The sequence below is a fragment of the Ictidomys tridecemlineatus genome, chromosome 9, assembly GCF_052094955.1.
Source record: "Ictidomys tridecemlineatus isolate mIctTri1 chromosome 9, mIctTri1.hap1, whole genome shotgun sequence".
Taxonomy (NCBI): Eukaryota; Metazoa; Chordata; class Mammalia; order Rodentia; family Sciuridae; genus Ictidomys; species Ictidomys tridecemlineatus.
In genome coordinates, this window is record NC_135485.1 from 122,465,850 (window position 1) to 122,489,167 (window position 23,318).

General features: G+C 35.3%; 1 protein-coding gene across 8 annotated transcripts in view; it reads right to left on the reverse strand.

The window, feature by feature from the left end:
* Nucleotides 1-23,318, reverse strand: part of Arfip1 (ARF interacting protein 1) — a 109,216-nt gene that overhangs the window by 40,574 nt on the left and 45,324 nt on the right. For 6 of the 8 annotated variants that reach the window (XM_021734755.3, XM_005337609.5, XM_005337607.5 and 3 more), the window contains 2 exons: nucleotides 19,163-19,264; nucleotides 2,042-2,150 (listed from right to left, as the gene is read on the reverse strand). In XM_021734755.3, the coding sequence (XP_021590430.3) occupies nucleotides 2,042-2,150; nucleotides 19,163-19,255 (202 nt within the window). In that variant the 5' untranslated portion in view covers nucleotides 19,256-19,264. Of the gene's footprint in view, nucleotides 1-2,041; nucleotides 2,151-19,162; nucleotides 19,265-21,259; nucleotides 21,431-23,318 lie in introns of those variants that run through there. The other 2 variants (XM_013363928.4, XM_021734756.3) reach the window with 2 other exon arrangements.

Here is a 23,318-nt window from a genome sequence, read left to right on the forward strand (position 1 = left end):
CAGAGCTAACAAACAGCACTAAAATATCTAACATTTTTCATAAGACTTATTTTCTAAATTATAAGCATTATGTCGCTCTTTATCATATTCATATATAGAGAGAGAGTGTGTGAGACAGATATGTCTGTGTGTGTGTGTGTGTGTGTGTGTGTATGGAAGAGAGAGAGAGAAAGAGAGAAAGACAGAGAGGGGCAGGCAAAGAGGCCCTCAAAACAACTACCACTTTCCAGTAAACACTCAATTGATCCACTTATCCCAGTGTGGCAGCATGATATTCCCTCCCTCCCTCTCTCTCTCTCTCTCTCTCTCTCTCTCTCTCTCTCTCTCTCTCTCTCTCAACAGAATCTTGATATGTTGTCCAGGCTGGCCTTCAAATTGCAATCCTCCTATTTAGTCTCCCTAGTAGCTGGGATTATAGGTATGTGCCACTACATCTTGCTCTGATTCTCTTTTTAACACTGATCAACAATGCAGTTTAGGTTAAGAAATGTTTTATAAACACAGTTCAAAGAGACAAATTACTGCCTTTATATAAAACACATTTTCCCAGTCCTTTTCATTTTTATTCTGAGACAGGGACCTGCTAAATTGCTTATGCCCTCATTAAGGTGCTGAGGCTGGCCTCAAACCTGCAATTCTCCTGCCTCAGTCTCACAAGCCACTGGGATTACAGGCATGTGCCTCCATGCTCAGTGTGAAGCACGTTTTCAATTCCTATTTGAAGGATTGGGTATATCTCTAAGTAAATGAAACTGACTAGCATTTTAATGTTCATGCACTGCCAATTAGAATGGCCAGTTGATTTCAATTATTCAATAATCCTGTTTCACTTGAGGGGAAAAAGGTTAAATCAAATGTCAGCTAAATAATTTCATTGAAAACACTTAAAATATCTGAATATTAAATTAATTTTTATTCTATGCTGACATTTAAGTTTTGAAACTGGGGCTGCGGATGGTAGAGCACTTGAATAGTACGCTAAAGGCCCTGAGTTCAATCCCCAATCCTGAGTTCAATCCCCAATACCACAAAGAAACAATAATTAATGTAAAGTAAGCCTTGTACCTCTAAAGAGATAACAATGCCATTATGCTTAAAAATGCAGAGATGAATTTTTTTTTTAAGACCGTGTCTACATATAGTATGCAGGGCTTATGTGTATACTGTTAAGATACTGATATGTTTGTTCCCTTTTATAGCTTTATTTTTATAAACATTAAAAACAGAGAGAGAGGGGGAGGAGGGAGAGAGAGAGAGAGAGAGGGAGAAAGAGAGAGAGAGAGAGAGGGAGAAAGAGAGAGAGAAAGTGAAACCATGAGATAGTCTATTCACTTCACTAATCTAGGACAGGGGATATTATACTGGATTATCCTAAATGCCTATTTCTAGGACCCAGTAGCAAAGAATATATTTTAAAATCTAAACTGTTCTTGAATAAAGAATTGGCCAGTAATACACTAAAAATATAGCACATTACTATGTGCAAGAGGGCTAAGTATTGCAAAAGCATGGAGATGTTTTTATCTCATGAAATTACAAGGTAGTATTAAAATTAGTGTACTTCATGAACATCGATTACTTTAACTACAGCTCTGTCAAGAAAACAATGTATTTTTTCACATTCAAATAGTGTGCATGGTTCTTCTTTTATTTACATGATAATTATTTTAGGTGAGAACTTTAATGTTTTGATATAGGAAATATGTACTCCTACAAACCAATATTTATAGTTATAAATTTTATGGTTACAAACTAGATAAATTTACGGATACAATCTAAATCTACATTTTGATATAATTTTGAGTTTTTCAGTATTTAAAAAACAATTTTTAACAGTGAAAATATGCACATTGATCAATTTATATAAGATTATTAAGACACAGCCTAAAATACTTAAGTTGAAGAGAAAAAGGATTGTGTTTATTAGTGTTTTATTACAGAATTAAAGGTCTCAACTCTTGTTCTTTATTAATGGAAGTACAGTCAGTAAACTTCTCCCCTCCTCCATCCCAGCCATCTTTACAAATATATGGGCTCTTACCTTGATATGCTCCTGCTTCAATAACCCCCTCTTTGGTACTGTCAAAGCCATGAGATGTAATTTGAGTTTCTGAGAGACCAAGTCCAGATGGTAATGAACGCTTCAAATCCTTAGTAACATTTGAATAAAAGAAAAAAATCTTTGTAAAAAATCCCATACCAGACAACACTTCAGAATTAATTGTGCCCTTTTAATCACATCTCAGACTATTTTTCTCTCTTCTATGTATTCCCTTATGCTGTCATGACATTCTATAATGATATATAATCAGCAGCAAATATAGCAAGATTTGCTATTAATTGGTACAGTGGACATCAAACATAAGATACTTTCTTTATTCTGGAAGTAAGCAGCAGGCAGATATTAAAATTCAGCTTAAAATTTTAAAACTACCAATCTACTACGAATATTATTTTAAGGAACAGAATTAAGATGACTAACTAGGTGTGGTGGCACATTCCTATAGTCCCAGCAGCTAGAAAGGCTGAGGCAGGAGGATTGCAAGTTTTAGGTCAGCCTCAGCAACTCGGCCAAGCTCTCAGCAACTTAGTGAGACTCTATCTCAAAATAAAAAATAATTTTTTAAAAAAGGACTGGAGATATAGCTCGGTGTAGAGCACCACTGGGTTCAATCCCCAGTACATCCTCCTCCCCCAAATCACTAAAATATGATGTCTAATTTTAGACACCCACCAGTGTATATATAATAATATATCATTATTATAAGCTTAGTCAATGTCCAATATGAGTAAATCATTCATGAGCAATGTTAATTTCCCCTCAATTCCAAGGTGAGTTAGGTAAATGGGGGTTTCTCTGATTTTAATCATGGCTAGGTAAAGGAAAGAAATTTCCTTTAATTCAGATATATATTATAAAAGCTAATATCAGTCAACCTAAATATAAATTAGTTTAACTGTAATAAAAATGATATTACACAGTGAGTCTTACAATTTAAAAAGAATAGAAAGCCAAGGAGCACAATGCTATTTAAAAGGCACAAACCAGGGGCTAGGATTAGCTCAGTGTTAGAATGCTTACCTAGCACTTATGCGGCACTGAGTTTGATCCTTAGCACCACATAAAAAACAAAGATATCTTTTAAAAAAGGCACAAAGCAAGTTAGCTAGAAAAAATGTTGTCTGGACCTTGTAAATTAAATCTCAGGGCTTAGTAAATGTTAGGCAAACAGGTCAAGATAAAAGTGCCTAAAAGCACCAAAAACTAAAACTGAAGCTACAGTTTACTAGCTCTATGGGAAGGAAATATATTAATAATGCAGATTAAAACCTAGCCAATCTACATGATTAGCACTTCAAAGCAATTAAACTGAAGTAAGGCATTAAATCTAAAAGAAAAAAAATCACTTTTCTATTTATTTTTGTTAAAATTTCACAGGAATTTGAAGACCATGACAAATTAAAATTAAATCTACCTAACGACTAAGCTAATTTTTATACAGATTTTAGAACCATCATATCTCTTTTAATGTAATGGTAAAGCACTGAGCCTAGAGCAGGGTTGAGAATATTTCTCAAAGGGAGGAGTTACACTTTTTAATTAGAATGAGATATATTTGTGGAGGATTTGGAGTGTTGGAGAGAGGGAGGGGGCAAGAGAGAGGAAGAATACATTCTCACCCTATCATAAAAACTATTCCAGGAGAAGGCAGGAAGCTCAGAGCAGTCACTGCCACGTTACTGGCATAGCATGGAGGCCAGCAACCAGGCTCCCATGGTCAATGGGGGTAAAAGAATTAGGAGACCAGATAAAATACTAAGGTAGAAATTTTGACCCTGATTGAATTAGTAAATTCTAAATTTTGAGCAGCAATTTGCTTGACTTGGTGAAAGAACTGCTTTAAGAATACTAATTTGGAGCTGGGTATAGTGGCAAAACCTGTAATCAATCCCATCTACTTGGTAGGCTGAGGAAGATCACAAACTTTGGCCAGCCTTGGCAACTTAGTGTGCCCATGTCTCAACCTTAAAGCACACACAAAAAACCAAAACACTAGGAATGTAGGTCAGTGGAAGAGCACTTGTGGTGCCCCGGGTTTAATTTCCACTGCAGAAAAGGAAAGGAAAAAGAAAAAATTAATTTGGGACACATGTAAGAATAACTTACAGAGAAACTTTTGTTACCATTTGGTTTGCTGTTATATGCCAATACCTGAATAGCAGGTGTGTACTAAATGTGCTGAATGAATAAACAAACTGGATTTGTTGAATGAAATAAAGGATTTATGACAACACCATGTAGATTAAGAAGCTGCAATAGCAACTAGTTTATTTTTAAATGTAATAAGTATTTGTTTACTCTTAATATGTTAGATTTTCTAGGGAAAGAAAAAGATACAGTCATTGGCACCTCACTGGAGAAATGAGATATATATTAACATAAAAGCTGAACTTGGTGTCAAAATAAAGACAATAAGTATCAGAGGAATTCAGAATCCACCATAAGAAGGACATAGGAAAGGCAAAAGCACTGTTTGAGCTCTGAAACATAAAAGATTTATTTATTGAATCAGCATCTACTTAGAACTAACTTTAAGCCAGTCACTGCTGCAAATACCACAGATACAGCAGTGAAGAAAACAGATCAAGTCTCTGCCCACACCGACTCACATCCTATATGACAGGAGGGCAGAGGAAAGAGACTGACAGTAAAACATATGTAAGGCAGTAATAAGTGCTGCAGATAAGTAATAAGTAATAGGTAAACAAGTAATATGTTCTTTTGGTTTTTTATTTCAAGGCAATATAAAAGGGCTAGGGAGTGACAGGCCAAGGTTACTCTACATGTGAAGGAGTTAGCATGTGATCAGAGGACTAAACAGAGTGAGAAAGAGAGCTGTGCTGTTGGAGGACTGTGCTATTTATCTAAACTGTGCTAAATGAAACTGATGTATACTGAAACTATACAAAGCAAAAACTATATGTATACAACCTCATTTAATCACAACAGCAATATTTTGTAGACTGTTATTGCTCCCATTTCACTGGGACGGAGAAGTGTGTCATTTTATTACTAGCAATATGGTTAAGGCCAAGCTTCAAGAAACAACATTAACTATAAAGTATAGGAAATGTAAAGAGCTATAAGCAATTTATTAGCAATTTATAATTCATTTTAACAGTATGTTTTCTGAAATATTTGTTTAAAAAATACATCTCAAATATTTCAGAACTTGTTTAACAGAACTAAGTTCTCAACTTGTAACTTCCTATTAGAAAACAAATGAGCAGACTTTATTCCATTCACTTGTTTCCTAATGTCACTTAAAACCTCTTGTCATAGCACATCCTTTTCAGCTATTGTTTTGAAGAGCACTTAGAATAACAAAGAAGACATTCTTTACACTCAGTTTTATTTACTTCCTATTTTTAAATCAAGTCTCTGAGTCTGCTCACTTGGCTGAATAAGACCTTGAATTTTGCCACTTTGTATTTTAATACCTAAGTCAATGGTTTTTAGCTTTAAATATTAGTATTCTTTTTGTTCATATTTACATTTTAACTAGACAATCTCCTCTCACCAAAAGACAAACATTTATTACAAAATAAAATCCTGTCAAACTACTGAAGTATTTTTTAAACTTTCTAAGTTTGCTCACTGAGGTCAACTATTTTTGGACTGGCTGTTTCCATGGTTGTTACCTTGCTAACTCCTAACAGCTTCTCAGAAACTTATTGTCCAGTAAACACAATAGTTCTCCTTAAGAAAAAAATATCAGAGATACCTCTCAAAATAGAAGGAATTAAAATAATAAACATTATCTAAACACACTCAAACTATGTTCACATGGTATCTTTGATAGTTGGGCTTGCTTTTTCTTGGAGCTTATTTGAAAGCACATTAGTCAGCTTGCACGTCTGTAATCCCAGTGGCTCAGAAGGCTCAGGAAGGAGCCAGCCTTAGCAACTTAGTGAGACCCTGTCTCTAAATAAAATACAAAAAGGGCTGTGGATGTGGCTCAGTGGTTAAGCACCCCTGGGTTCAATCGCTGGTACAAAAAAACATATATAGGTATATATATATATATATATGCATATAATTAGTCATCTGAATCGTTTTCCTGTCACGGAACATTGTGTAAATTGTTGGAAAGAGAAGTATTGGGGAGGAGGGTAGCTAATAATGGGTTAAATAATAGATAAGATAGATATCTCCGGTTACATAAGTTCTAAGGAAGTTATGGGGACACCTTCCACCTTGTCACGCATGGCCCCTAGAAAAGACAACTGGAGTGTTGAGGGTATTATACCTCACTCAAAACCCTCCCACAGTCACCAGAGTTCCTTCACTCAACACACAAAAGTTCTTCCAGAAAAGTTCTGTCCTTAACATAAAGCAGCTGTAAAATGTGAATAGCACCAAGGATTTCCTATACCTAATCTGCCTAACAGAAGGAGCCGGATCAAAAGGTGGTGCATTATATGAATTATACTGCATTCTGCTGTCATATGTAACAAATTAGAATGTGAAAAAAAAGGGTGGTGCAAATTCTGAAGAGGATTATCATTTTGATAGGCAGCTAAGTGCAACACCAAATGATAGGGACCACGTATGAGAAATGGATGAATGATTTGTGACATTATACCCAGGATTCTAAAGTGTGTAGACTTTTTTTTCCTTTCTTGTATTACTTATTCCCTAAATCATGTAATATGGCTTCACAGTTCACAAAAAATTTAAATGTGCCTTCTTTACAAAACACTTAAAAAAATGTTAAAGTGTCTCAGTCATAAAGCTGTGTTTAGCTCATTATCTTTAAAAAATATGCTATTGCATTTATTTCCACAGTTTCTGGAGTATATTTAAAAGACAATTAGCCCACTTATAATCTACAATATAAAATTTCTAATTTGCATTTTAAATTGCTGGCATTCAACTCAAACTTTAAGACTTTGCAAGGCCAAGCTTAACAACTGTCTAATAAAATGGAATAAACCTGAAGTCAACCTTCTATTATAGCTAGTAAGATAATGCTGGAGTATTCAGTATTTTTTAAAAACACATTTTCAAATGACAGGGTTAAAACAAAATATAACACTTTTGGAAGAAGCTCCAAATAAGTTTCATGTATACTTTTAGTCCTCTTCAAAGAATACAAAAGAATATTCACAGTAATAACTTTCATAAAGCTGTGAAGGGGTCTCTCATTTCAAACAAAAGGAACTTGTTTCCATTTTGCATATTGTTCAGAATAAGAATGAGGTTAAAATATAAGTTTGGAATTTATAAATTAGTATGATAATTTACTTTTAAAGTAACATTATTCTAAAACCAACACATAAAGAATACAAAACATTCAGCAAATTTGCTTTAAAATACACATCTTTAGTAACACTCAGGATACTGGAAATTAGTTATTCTTCCCCTTTTACTTAGGGCTAGGGGGAGAAATCTCAAATAAGGGAGTGATTCTGAAAGCATATATTGTGACAACCCAGGATCCTCCAAGTGGTCTACAAACTATACCAACTCTCTTCTCCCTTAGCTGCCTAACTCTACTTTCTCCCAGTTTTATTCCTACCCGTATCTTCCAACATAGCTTGGTGTGCTTCGCTAGGTCTTGTTGACAATTCTGGTTTCCCTTCTCTAGTCCTGTTAGCTTTAGAACGGAATCTTCAAAGTGTAGCCAGAGATAACTTTCTAAAATGGGTATCTGAGTGAGACACCCCATTTTTATACCATTGCATTTTAGGTAAAGTCTAAGTTCCTCAATATGGTTTTGAGGTTTTGTGAAATCTACTCTCTACTTCTCTCTCTAGTCTCATTTCTCATATACCTGCCCCCTGTTTCTTCACTCCAGCAACATGAGATTTCAATTCTGTGGTCCTGCACCTCCATCAGCTGCCTCTAGTGGGAACATTCTTGATTCTTCATCTGGCCAGTTTATCCTTCAACTCTCGGGTCAGACAGAAATTCCCCAGGAAACTTTCCAAACTCCTAACCATTCTCAGACCACGCTCTACTTGGCCTTGCATATCATTTCCCACACAGTACTCAAAATTAACTTGTCTGGGGCTGGGGTTGTGGCTCAGTGGTACAGTGCTTGCCTAGCATGTGTGAGGCACTGGGTTCAATCCCCAGCACCACATAAAAATAAACAAATAAGTAAAGGTATTGTGTCCATCTACAACTAAAACCAAAATATATTTGTTAAAAAATTGTCTGTAGTCTCCCCTCAAGACAATATGCTAAGACAGACCAGGAAACTTACGTGTTTGGTTCCCTTTTGTATTCCTGACATCTGACAGAGTGCTTATTACTTCATTTACTAAGAAAATTTCTCAATTTAAACATCTCACTTAATTCTTCAAACTGGACAAAACCTTCCAAAGCTGCTATATAATTTTTTAAAGAAACAAACTCAAAATTTTCTGTTAAATGCTCAACGAATTTTGGTAAACTAAAATCCACTTCTATCTTAACAGCTATCTATAAAGAACATCTGTCAGAGCAAAGCAATTATTCAAACAGGCCTCCAGATCCCATTCCACTTGCTGATACAGTGCAGCATCATTACCCCCACCCAGTGCCCCTCTGCTTCTCTCCAATTACCTGAGTCAAACTGACTGTGCTCCAACTTCCTACTTACCAATACTCTACTATTAGGAGTCTGGGTCCGCATTTTTTTCAGCTCTCCACTGGTACCTCTAAACTACCAGTTTTCAAACATTATTTTCAGTAAAAAATCATCCGAGGAGCCTGTTTGAAACACAAATTCCTCTTCAATGCCCCTTGTGATTCTCATGAAGTTCAAATTTGGAGTCCAGGAGTCAGAATTTCAAGCAAGCAAGTCAGTGACTCTGATGTGGGTGAACCTTGGCCTATTTTGAGGAACTCCTACAGAAAACCGTTTTTCTGTCCTTGTACAGCATGGATCCTCACCCCAACTCCCATTTTTTATGTGTCATCCCCTCCCCCCCCCCCCCCGCACCCCTCCAGGCTGGGGTCTCATTGCCATCTTGTCAACCTCAACATTGCCATCTACCTTCCTTTCAGTCAATCCTAAGTATTTGTTGAGGGCTTTGGCATAACTCACTCTTTTTAGTATTCTGGATGTTTCCAAGCTTTTGCAGGCTACTGGGCATACTTTCTGGGAAGCATTATGTATTCTGTTAGCACTTTCTTCCAAGCTCTGAGCTAAAAATTTTTCAAAGATTATCAAAAATAAAGTTCACTAAAGGCAAAGTATATAATATTTTGCTATATTTTTAACACACTGTATAATACTTAAAATAAAATTAAATCTATTGCATAAGCCTACCTATCTATGCTGAAGCAGAATGATGGAGTATAGTAATAAAATTAAGTATAGGTATATAATTTTTTTTCTCAGAATATTTGCAGGTATGCCTAAAATTGGCAATGTGAATTGTAGTTGCTCAGAGCCAAAAAAGGATAAGGGTAGATTTGAAAAAAAAAAAAAAAAAAGTGTACTGGTCTAAATATAATATAACCCAGACTATACCTAGTCTCAGATGTGATTAACTCCTCATCTCCAATGCCATTCATCTTTCAAACATCATTCCACTTAAGTATCCCAAACATCAATGGCCACTCTTTGGACTTTGTTATTTGACTCAGAAGCAACACTTCTTGAATGTCATTTTAAGTGAATAAGTCTAATAACATCACTTTATGACCACACTTCTTATATACACTATTCTACCTGATCAAGATAATAAATTTGATTTCTCTATATCCTCACTATGCACATATGCTGATAACACAGATGTATGATTTCAATATCTCTCCATCTCATTCATTCATTCATTTAATGAATTCAAAAACATATTAGCACTACCTTTTGGAGGTTCTATGCCAACTCTCTTGGCATCACCCACTCCTGCCCACTTAGCTACATTCTAAATAGTACAAAATTTCAATAAGCATGAAATAACATAAAATCACATACCAATTTTGCACCAAATGAATGCTGAATTCATTCAAAGAGATAAAAATATCAGTATGTATCTACATTCAAAATAATTTCCCCTAGAGGTCAAAAACATTCATGATAGCTTTTGCTTATATAAGTAAGGGCACAAATTTACAGATTATAAAGATAGGGCTTTAGTCTTCCATTACAAATTATATATTTCTTCACAGTTTTCAACAGGAATCTCAATCCAGAATTAATTTAATGTATGTGCATATAATAAACACAGATTTAAATTTTTCACTGTGTTTTAGCTTAAAAGTAAATATTAAAATTAACCTAAAGATTGGTCAACTGGGTAGTAAGATAGGAGGAATAAGGTCTGTCGTGCTACCACCACAGTAAGGTGACTATAATGATAATGTATTGTACATTTTGAAAGCTAGAAAAAAGGAATTTGAATGTTTTTACCACAAATGAAGGATAATTGTTGGAGATGGATATGTGTGCCTTATTGTGAACATTAGACAATAATATATACACATATTGAAACATTATGATATCCTATGAATATGTACAATTTTTATGTATCAATTTTCAAAAGTGAATATAGATTTGAATAGGGTTAATGAACCTTTGAAAGACATTCTCCATACCTCTTAAAGTGTCCTAGATATATATTTGATCAGAACTGGTTTTCTGAAAAAGCTAATGTCAAATCAATGTTGCCACTGACTGAGCTACTGAATGTTTTAGGTATAGTATGGACACATAGTACTATATTTCTGTATGATATGAAGACAAAAACATCATTGCATACTACTCAAACTCTAGTGTAGGATGACAGAAATAGAACATATGTCAAATTTTAAGTCCATACACTTGAAATCATCATTTTTTTTAAGCAACTGCAGCGAACCATAAACTATGTTGTGTGCACACAGTCTATGCTTTAATAGTGATTCCAACTTCTTAGGAAAAGTAGAAAATAAATGATAAATGAATGAATGAATAATAAATGAATAAAAAGCAGATAAATAAATTATAACATTGGGTTGGTGAGGATTGGAGATGAAAGTATATCCAAACTGTTTCTTATCTGTATCCTTTTTTCTTTCCCCAATCTCCAGGCTGGGAATGGAGAAATTGCTTAGGTACACAGAAGCCTTAAAAGATTAAAACAATAACATTAAGAGTGCATACACATCAAAGCAACAACTAACGCAGAGAAATCAACACAACTTATACCACATCTAAGATTACAATCTCTCTTCTCCCTTTTCCCACAGAATCCTAGAAACCTTATTTTTAATCCGAGCCCTAGCATGAATAAACATTTACTGAAAACTGGTACTATATGCCAAGCACTGTTGGCCAGGCTCTGGAAATTAGGCAATGATGATAGAGGCATTGCTCTCATCACAATTATAGTCAAATCACATAACCTTTTGGTGTAGCTATGTAATGGTGGGTAATTCAATCATAACCTCCAGGGCCCTTTTCCTCTCTTGTAAAATAAAGCAGTGAGAGCCAGGGTACTCCTACAGAACCAGTATCCCGTGATTTAACTCAAAACTTACAGACCAAGGGTTCTTAAGCCCCAGAAAATCTAAGAACCCAATGGTAGATTCAGTAAGTCCTAAGCTCCCTCAATTTAAATGCAAATTTTGGTAGTTCTGTTGGGGGGTGGGGAGAGAGTACCATGTTTTTTGTTTTTTGGTTTTTTTTCCCTAGAGAAAAAACGTTCACAAATGGAAAAACACTAAAATTATGAATTTTTGTTTTGGGCTTCCCACAGGAAAAGTTCCATTTCAGCTATGTCTAATGAGGTAATTTCTCTAAATCTGACAACTATACCTTAATTATAAGAAGTCTCAACCATGCAGAGCTAATACTTGCTTCTTCTTTTTAACTCATGGTGCAAATGGTAAATTTCTAATTTAATATTTTAACAAACACTATAACAGCATCCATTATAAATAGAATGGAGTTTATAAGTCAAAGAGAATTTGAAGTTTTTGATGAAACTTTACTAATCTTTAAAATACAAGAATTATTTTTTATTTAGAAATAGAAATATCTTTGCTACAAAAAACAAAACAAAATCCATCAATAAGAACAACAATAAAACCCTCAAGAAACCCTGAAACGCTGGGCTGGGGTTGTGGCTCAGTGGCTGAGTGCTCATCTGGCACAAGTGAGGCACTGAGTTTGATCCTCAGCACTATATCAAAATAAATAAATAAATAAATAATGAAGGTATCGATTGTGTCCATTTACAACTAAAAAAAATATTAAAAAACAAAACACCACCTCATGTCCTCTCCTCATCTAGCTATTGCCCCTATCTTAATAAGAGAAACAAATCTAGAAATATTCATAGATGAGGCAATGGTCTGACTAAACTGCTGACAAGGCCATTTCTAGCATGAGCACTTCCATTATAATTTCTATAAATATGAGTGTTGAGTATAAGTCTAACCAGTGTCTTGACTAAGAAAGGAAGTCAAATGAAAATCAAACATCTGCAATGAAAAACAAAAACAATTTTTTTTTTAATAATTTCATTGCCTATGCCACAGTGACACCAGCTGGCCAACCAAGTTATGGCAACTTAATAAGTACCAATTTGATTTTGTGACTCTACTTTCAAAGTGCGTTATACAGTATGCATCAAATAAATCATCTTCAGATTTTAAATCGAAATACATATGCCAGTACATTTATAATGTATATAAGATATGCCAGTACATTTATAATGTATATAAGATAGATACATAATGTATGATCCACTTTTACATATAAGATCACTTTACCAGTCTATAGTCTACTGCTAAGCAATATATTTAATACTTATTTTCCTCAATGATTTTTTATTTCTATTAAAATTCTAAAAATTGGATTTGAGGTTAAACACAATTTCCTGTTTACTGCTCAGAAAATTTCCTGTTTACTGCTCAGAAGTCAATGTCTAGGTAAACATGGCCAATGAATCTTAATATATACAAAACACTTGTAAATTTGATTTTAATTAAAGAGTATTAAATGTTTAAGAGACTCTCATGATATGCATTTTTCTAATAAAAAAAGGTACAACAAACAATTTTTTATACTGTTGAATTTCTATAGGGAGAAGAGTTGGGACATACTGGTTGAAGTGGATCATTGCTTCTTTGGGGGTTTCTCCCACTGATGAATTTCATATCCAACAGGAAGAGACCTCCAAGATAACATCCTTTTATCCTTCTCTACTTCCCAACAGAAAGTGAAATAATATTGAGGTATAATTTCTAAAAGGAGAATTTGATATGAACTAGTGAGTAAATTCTCAAGACAGCAAATATTGGCTGCACATAAGTAAATAACTTTTCCAGTGACACTTAAAGGCAAAGATTCTTTAAAAAAAAAAAAAAGACTTATGAATAGGCTTAAGGTACAAGGTAAACTTGAAGAAGAAAAATGCTGAAGAAATTAGTTACCAGGTATCAACATTGGGGCTGATACCTGTTCCAGTGTTAATTATTATAGTAAGAAAAATACTGTGTGGTATTATTTCAAGGATACATAAAAAGACCAAGAAATAAAGCAGAGTTCAGAAATGTGCCCAAACATTTCTAATTATTATAGAGCAAAAGCCCTCAATGAAGGAAGGATGAACTTTTCTCTCCATTTTAAAAAAAATATCTTTGTGTGTGTGTGTGCACACACACACACATTTTTTAATTTAGAGGCAGGGTCTCACTGAGTTGTTTAGGGCTTTGCTAAATTGCTGAGGCTTGCTTTGAACTTGCAATCCTTCTGCCTGAGGTGCTAGGATTATAGGCATGCATCACTGTACCCAGACTTTTTTTTTTATCCCAGATTTACTGACATATAATTGACAAATTAACTGTAATGTGTACATTGTGATGTTTTAATTTGTGTATATACTGTTGAATAATTACCACAATCAAGCTAATTAAGATATTCATCACCTCACATAGTTATCATTTTTGTGTGTGGCGAGGATATCTAAGATGTACTCTCCTAGCAAATTTCCAGTACATAATACATTATTATTGACTATATCTACCCTGCTGTACTTTAGGTCTCCAGAACTATTTTATCCTATAACTAATTGCAGTCTTGATCAACATCTCCCTAACCCTCACCTCTACCTACTGTTCTACTTTGTTTCGATGAGCTAGACTTCTAGATTCCATATCTAAATGAGAACACACAATATTTGTCCTCCTGTGCCTGGCTTATTTCACATAACATAATGTCCTCCAGCCCCATCTAAATTGTCAGAAATGGTAGAATTTTCTTCCTTTTTTTTAAGGCTGAATAATAGTCTCATCAGTGTGATGGATAATCACTCTTTTTATCCATTCATTTGTCAGTGGACATATATCTTGGCCATTGTGAAGAGTACTGCAATAAACTTGAAAGTGCGATGTCTCTTTTGATATAATGACTTTATTTCCTTTAATATATACCCATAAGTGGGATTGCTTTTTCTCTATCTTTACTATCTTGTGGTAGTTCTAGTTTTAATTGTTTGAGGAATCTCCAAACTATTTTCTATAAAGGTTATTTACATTCCCACTAATAGTGTATAAGGGTTCCCTTTTTTCCACATCCCCACCTAAGCTATTGACTTTTTGATAATAGCTATTCCTAACAGATGTGAAGTAATATTTCACTCTGGTTTTGATTTGCATTTTTCCTGAGGATAAATTATATTGAGCACCTATTCACAACTGTTGACTATTTGTATTTCTTCTTTAGAAAAAAGTCTACTCAGTTTCCTTTGCTTCCCCCACCTGCAACTACTAGGGGATCGAATCCAGGGCCTGGTGCATGCTAATCAAGTGCTCTGCCACTGCTATATTCCCAGCCCTTTTTATTTTGACAGGATCTTGCCAAGTTGCTCAGGCTGGCCTCTAACTTGTAATTGTCCTGCCTCAGCCTCCTGAGTAAATGAGATATATGTGCCGCTGTTGCCAGTTTTTCCTCATTTTTTAATTGGGTTGTTTATCTGCTACTGACTTGTATAAATCCTTTATATATTTGGGATAATAATACCTTTCATTATATGATTTGTAAATATTTTTTTCATTCTTTGGACTTTTCATTTTGTTGACTGTTTCCTTTGCTTTTAGTTTGATGTAGTCCCAATTATTTGTGCATCTGATGTCATATTCAAAAAAATCATTTATGAGACCAATGTCATGGAGTTTTTCTTCTAGAAGTTTTTATAGTTTTAGATCTTATGTTTGGGTCTTTAACCCATTTTATATTAACTAGATAGATATTTATGCAAGGGAGAAAAAAACCTACAACCTCTACGCCTCATACCATACACAAAAATTAACTTAGGATGAATCACAGACCTAAGTAAGAGAAGCAAAACAATAAAACTTTGAGAAGAAACAGAATCAATATGCTGAACAGGCAAAGCTTTTTTTAAAAAAACAGGACACAAAAATCACTAACTGGAGAAGGGAAGACTGATAAACTGGAATTCATTAAAATTAACAATTTCTGGCCAGGTATGGTGATGCACAACTGTAATCCCAGCAATTCAGTAGAAATCAGCTTCAGTAACTTAGACCTTGTCTCAAAATAAAACACAAAATGGGTTGAAGATATAGTGTGATGGTAAAGCACCCCTAGGTTTAACCCCCAGTAGCACACATACACACAAAACGAATAATTTCTGTTCACCAGATAGTATTAATAATAGAGTAAGTACAAAAGAAAGTCACAGGCTGGAAGATAATATTGTAATATATCCATTCAAATGACTTAAACCCAGAATATACAAAAAATACAAAAGAATTTTTAAAAAGCACACACCCAGTAGAAAAATGAGCAAAAAACTTGGAAAGCTACTTCACAGAAGACAGTATCCAAATGGCCATTAAAAATATGAAAACATGCCCAACATCATCAGTCATCAGGAAAATGCTTAGTAAAACCACAACAGGAAACCATATGCCTCCATCAGAATGACTAAAATTGAAATGTAAACAACCAGAACTGCCATTGAATGCTGGTAAAATTGTCAACTGGTTCAACCACTTGCTAAATAGTTCAACCACTTGCTAAACTCATGACCTGGCCAGTTTCACTCTTGGGTACGCACCCAAAAGAAACAGGTAATTGTGTACACCCAAGGCCTGTGAAGGTAGTAACAGAAGCTTTATTTATAATGGTCAAGGACTGGAAACAGCCTATCAACCAAAAAATAGAAACACAAATGGAAAACTAAAAAACAATTAAAGGAATAAAATACTGCCATAAGTAGCAATATGAATGAATCTCAGATACAACATTCAGTGAAAGCCTGTCAAAAAAGTACAGACTAGTTGGGCGCAGTGGCACACACCTGAAATCCCAGTGGCTCAGGAGGCTGAGAGAGGACGACTGCCAGCCAATTCAAAGCCAGCTTTAGCAACAGCAAGGCACTAATCAACTCAGTGAGACCCTGTCTCTAAAAAAAATACAAAACAGGGCCTGGGATGTGGCTCAGTGGTTGAGTGCCCCTGAGTTCAATCCCTGGTTCCCCCCAACCCTGCCAAAAAAAGTATAGACTGCATGATTGTAGTGATACACAGTTGAAGAACAGTCAAAAGCAATCTATTGATGATAGTTAAGATCAGCGGTGGTTACCCTGGGAAGAATTAGATTTACTGCCCAGTAGAGGGCATCAGGGAGTCTTCAGAGGTCCTGGAAATGTTCTTCATCTTGATCTGGATGGTGTATACTTCACATCTGTGCTTTAACTGTGTATAAGCCATACTCCAACAACAAAGAGCAACAAGAAAAAAATAGGCTGAAGGTGGCAGGTGCCTTTCCCAACACTGACTACTACAATTTGCGGGGTGGGGAGGAGGTGGGGGTGATGGGGATTGAACCCAGGACCTGATGCATACACACGCTCTTAATACTGAGCTATAACCCCAACCCTTGCAGCATTTTGTATACATTGCATTTTTCTTGGATAAAGGTCCTTAGCTTTCACCAGATTGTCTTTTGGGATATCAGCTCCCTGATGGCAGGAATTTCTGTCCATTGTTATATCTCTCTAGTGCCTTGCCTGGTATATAGCAATACTAGAAACATTTGCCAAATACATTTGTAAAAGAGCAGTTACCAAAAATTAAATGAAGAAACCACTAATAAAAAGCTTGGTATAATGAGTATTTGACCAGAATTTTATAATAGGTAAAGGTAATGATGATAACTTGAGTTTCCTTAGACTAACACCTCAAGTGTTTGTACACTCAGAATTTAAGTCTCTTTCTTCTATGAATCACTGTTGTTGGGTTTTTTTTTTTTTTTCGGTGGGGGGATCCACAGATGTTTGCAAGTAAAATAAACCACTACGGTTTGGATGTGGTCTGTCCTTGCCAAAACTCATGGAAATGTGGTTGCCAAGGTAGTCGTGCTAGAAAGTAGTGCCTATGATAGGGACTAAAGTCTTTCTCAAGAAACTGGATTAGTTCAGTCAAGAGGAGGTTACTGTGAAGCATGTGGCTCCCTTTTTCCCATCCCTCTTCCATATGTGTTCACTTGCCACTCATGCACGTACTCCTGCCTTAGCCATCATCCATCATATTATGACATAACGTAAGTTCCTTGACAAATGCAGCACCTTATCTTGAATTTCCTTGCCCTCAGGACTGTGAATAAGCCTCTTTTCTTTCTAAATTATCCAAGTCCTGGGTATTTTGTTATAGCAATAGAAAACAGACTAAAGCAAAAGCCTCAAGCTTGAAGAGGAAAAACAAAAGAAATTCAATGGAACTTTCTAATCTCAATTAAACTAATCTAAAACAGAGATAAATTTCTTCCATCCTTGGGGATATTTAACAATACCTGAAAACATTTTTGCTTACCAACAGAAGAGTGCTACTACAATCCAGTAGGAAGAAGATAGAGATGTACAGAACAACCTCTCAAACAGAGAATTGTATGACTCAAGCTGTCAATGGTGCTGACATTGAGAAATCCTGAACTAAAGTATCACTTCCTGTTAAACTAAAGGATTTTATTCTTAAATATATAAAGCAAAGAGTCCTATCTAAACTATAAATTAAGAACCTTTCAACTACTACTTTAAGTATCTAAATATTATTATTTTTAAAGTCGTACACATGTATCAAATGTCATTAAAAAGAATGTTTAGTGTAAATACTTACAGAAATAATAACTATCACTATCATTTCTAAGAGTGTATTATTATTATCTCATATGATATTAATATCCTCATGAAAGTAAATTAAGATTTTAATTGTAGAAAAAAAGTAGAACAGATTAAATAAATACTAGCTCAAGATGATACTGCTTGAAATGATAAAGCTGAAGTTTGAACCCAAATTATCTCCAAAGCCATGGTATTCCCATTAAGATATATTAAATTTAAATTTCAACTTAGAGGGAGATCAAAATAAAAAGCACTGGGCTAGGGAAGGGGGTACACAACTTAGGGGTAGAGTGTGTGCTTAGCATGCATATAGCCCTGGATTCAATACCTAATATGCCACCTCTAAAACAGTCGGATGAACAAACAAACAAAAAATATCCAAAGTTTTAATTTGTCCGAGTCAAGGAAACTACTTTAGAAAGTGAACAGCAAAATCAGGAGCAGCTACTTAGGAATTAATGTATTAATGACATATAGAAAAGAAATTAAACAATGTCAAATTTTAAAAGGATAATATATATTTAATATTTTTCTTATGACAAATAAAATTAAGTAGTTTTATAAAGTTATATGTTAATCAAACACACGCTTTCATTCTGGTCAATTACTGAAATAAACATCAAAGCTTATGGCCCTAGAGCTTAACCATGACAAATCACATCATGGCCAACCTAGACACCCCTAAAATAAAATAAATTATTGATGGAAACCAATTTAAGAAAAATGCCTCTATTAGTTTTTGGGGGTTTTGTTTTGTTTTGGTTTGGTGGGGGAGCTGGATATAGGGGACTGAACCCTGGGGCATTCTACCTAGGAGTTGCACTACCAGCCCTTTTATTTTTTGTTTTAAGAAATGGCCTTGCTAATTGCTGAGGCTGGCCTAGAGGTTATGATCCCCTGGCCTCTGCCTCCAAGTTGCTGGGATTACAGGTATGTGCCACCATACTGGCTAAAGTTCTGTTACTTTTCATCGAAACATTTAAAGACTTATCATGATTCTTTGCATTAACAGAAAGAAAAGTATTCTTACCCTATTAAAGCCATGTTCATGAGAATCATCAACTTCTCCATTACTGGTCACTGGAATTTCTGCTGCTGAATTTTTGGGAGACTCTTGAGCCATGGTAGACTCCTTTACAAAAAAAAAAAAAAAAGACATAATACCAAATCATAAAAGGTAAATATTCATAAGACAATATTCATGTTTATAGCATTTACTAGTCACAAGTTTATTAATTCATTTTTATAAATGCAATAATAATAAACATGACAGTAATACAATTAAAAATGCATGGGGCTATTTTCATCCCAACCTAAATTTCTTGGGGCTGGGGATGTGGCTCAAGCGGTAGCGTGCTCGCCTGGCATGCGTGTGGCCCAGGTTCGATCCTCAGCACCACATACAAACAAAGATGTTGTGTCCGCTGAGAAAAAAATATTAAAAAATTCTCTCTCTCTCTCTCTCTCTCTCTCTTTAAAAAAAAAAAAAAAAGAATGAGTTACTTGCCACACGCAATGGCACACTCCTGTAATCCTACTGGCTTGGGAGTTCAAAACCAGCCTCAGCAACTCAAGTGACTTGGCAAGACTCTGTCTCTAAATTTAAAAATATTGAAAAAAGGGCTGGAGGTGTGGCTCAGTGTTAAGTGCCTCTGGGTTCAATCCCCAGTACCAAAAGAAAAAAAAAAAAAAAAAAAGAATTACTTGTTACAGTTACCAGGAGAGCAGACACTATCTGTGTCTCTTAAATAGTGTTATAATAGACTACCACTTACAAGGTGATAAAATATTATACAAAGTTAAATTTGGTTGTTAACTCACCACAGTGGCTCTATTTTTTCTGTTGTTATCTAAAGGGCTTCTAAGTGAACTTTTGTCAAAAGAAAATAATCTTCCTGACATAACAAAAAAATTTTAAATCTCTATATGTGGAGAATTAAGTTTTATACCAACTTTAAGTTACAAAATCAAAATATTCCTTAACTCTATAATTGCAGGAAATAAAAACTTCTTTCAGAGAATAACCAATAACAGAATATCAATTACAGTTGGTAATATTCTTTTGACCCAATTGTGATTTTTTAAAAAACTGTATGACTACAAATTATAGGGACAATTTCAGGTTTTTAAAGATCTTGAAAATTATTTTCTCCCACTAAAATTTTTAAAACTGAGTAAATAAACTAAGTCATTTATTCAACTTCTCACAGAGAACAAGCACCTCCTTCTCTCCCAACCCGACCTTTTTTAAAAATCATAATGACTTTATACACATATACCCCAAATTTTAATCATAGTACTCACTAGAATAAAGGCCTTGATAGAAACATCTGTTAAGGAGAGAATCAGTAACTACCAGCATATGTTTGTTCTAATGCTCACATCTAAATCTAGCTGCTATCCCAACTGCACTGCACAGAATTGCCAAAAACAGGCTCAATAACTAAAATAAACGTGTGTGTGTGTGTGTGTGTATGTATGTGTGTATGTGTGTATTTACCCTACAGACTAGAATCTACTGCCCAAAATATTAAGAGGTTCTTCAAGTATTCTCTGTAAGATTTTTTTTTTTTAAGAGATTAACTGTTGGGACCTCAGTGAAAAGATCTGGCTCCCCATGATCTCCCCAGTCTAAAAAATTCCCATCCCCTCTATTTCCAAAAGCCTGAGCAGGTGGAGATCTGACAAGACTTCAATGTGAGACTCCCTGAAAAGACAGGTCCTGTGAGGTAGATGTCCCTTCCGCTCAGAACCAGCCAACCTCTTGCCAATAGGGAGACTGTGGCTCCTTCCAAATACCTCCTACTGCTCAACCACCCGGCCACTGCACACTGCAGTCTGTCACCCTCAGTAGGTCATGACCTGATATGACATGAACAGATAGCAGCTTCCTAGTCCTGAGCACTGACAGACAGTCCAAGAACACACCTCAGAATACCTCGGGCAGCAACACCACAAGCTTTGACAGCCTCCCTTAATCCGCAGGAAAAGAATCCCTATGTAGTGAGGACTACACAGCACCTCTACAGGGACACAACGTTCACAAGTACCTTCCAAAGGCCTCCCAACTCATGGGAGTCCTTTCCTCACATGACAAGGACTGCCCAAAGGAATAAATGGCCCTTACATCTCCAAACCTGTGCATCTCAAAATCAGACTGGCACGACCATAGAAGAGCAGGTTCTCAGGCCTGGAGGGCCAGCTTATCACCATAGCTCCCAGAAACAGGGTTCAGCTTCTCAGCCAGTGCATGGTGCTTCATCCAGAAACAGGACAGATCTATGTCTCTCTCTCCATTTGTGTGTGTTGGGGGGGGGGGGGAGAGAGAGAGAGAGAGAGAGAGAGAGAGAGAGAGAGAGAGAGAGAGAGAGAGAGAGAGTGTGTGTGTACACACAAAATGTTACACAAAACAAAAATAATCCCATAGAATCTTAAACACACATTTGGACATTTCACCCTCAATTGGCTGCCAGGGGACAAGAATCACCACGGGAGACCATTGCCACTTCCAAAACCCCTTGGTTGAATGCCACAACATGGGCAGCTCTCCTTTTTTGCCACCAGGGGGGCTAGTGGAGCTGGTCTCTTCACCTTAACTTATGCACACAGGATTCTCTTTTTTGTAAAATCTAAGTGGGGGTACACATGGCAAGTATGGTTGGGTGGTGGGCTGGGGACTTCCCCCCTGCAAAAGTATACGAGATGTATGAGACCTGCTATATAATGACAGAAGTAGTAAAGGCAGGGTAACAAGAAAAACGAAGATTAAAATAACAAAGATACAGTTGTTATATCCAGCTGAAGCATGATATGTTGCACTCTATGAAAAGATGCTGTCAAGTGTCAGAAGTTTTGACGGAAAATAATCTCAGCACTACATAGAAATAGCAATTCTCAAACTTTGGTCTCAAAATCCTCTTACATTCTTAAAAATCATTAAAGACTTCAAAAAACTTCTGTTTATGTGGATTATATCTATCAATATTTACTATCTAGCATTAATGCTGAGGACTTTATATTTATTAATCCATTTAAAGAAACAATTATCAAACTATTATGTTAATAAATCCTTTAATAAAAAATAACTGCTTTCCAAAACTACAAAAATTTAGTGAGACAAATAGCACTCTTTTATACTTTTGCAAATTAATGTCTGCCTTTATAAGAAGACAGCTGGATTTTCATATCTACTTTTTCATTAAATTTGTTGCTGTATGTGTTTTGACAAAACTATGTGAATAAAAATCTGGTTCATGACTATGTCTCCTCAAAATAACTGGATATTCTTCTTTGATATTATACCAAAACTTGATAAGTGGTACTTTCTTAAACCTAAGCATAATATGAAATATAAAAGCATATCAAAGGACTTTTTATATTCTGCTACATTAAAATCCATTGGTCTTCTTTGTCTTCTGAATGAATCTTCCATATGTACATAATTTGGTATCATCATACAATGGTCATTTTTTAAAATTCTGGTTCTGAGTTGTGCAGATCTTTCAAATACTGACACATTCCTTATATTAAAAAGTCCAAATTTTTGCTTGAAATCTTGAATTTGATCACTGTTAACACTGTCCATGATTTAACTTGAAGTAACAGGTTTTCCAAAATATGTCTCTCAAACATCCAAATCTAAATATAGTCATAGTTTGCTTTTATGTTATTTTTCCAAGTAAAAAGATGATATTTCATTAAAAACAAAAACCCAGCTAGCTCAGAATATAATCACACATGTCTTCTAGGCAACTGCTGAGCTTTTGGCATGCAGCAGGAATGCTGTAAGGATACTTCTCATTTTGTCAAACAGAATATTTAAAAGACTTAATAAAAAGTTTTCTGCTCCATCCAAGTCATTTTTAAAGAGGACTGGTATTTTTCTTTACTGAAAGTTTATAATGGTGAAAAGAATATGACTAGTAATTCATCTTGGTCCAACTGCCTTGATTCCTGCTAAGACATGAGCAGTTCTACCTACCAATTCTTGGGCACAGGGCCAGTGTGACAACAATGACAATGAAATAATGTCTTAATGTTACTAAAAAGTGTTGAAGAGACTGCTATGGATTGGATATGAGATGTCTCCCCAAAGCTCCTGTGTTAATGCAGGAATGGCTGGAGGTAAAATGACTGAATGGTGACAGCTGAAACCTCATCAGTCAGTCCTAGTTTAAATGGACGGC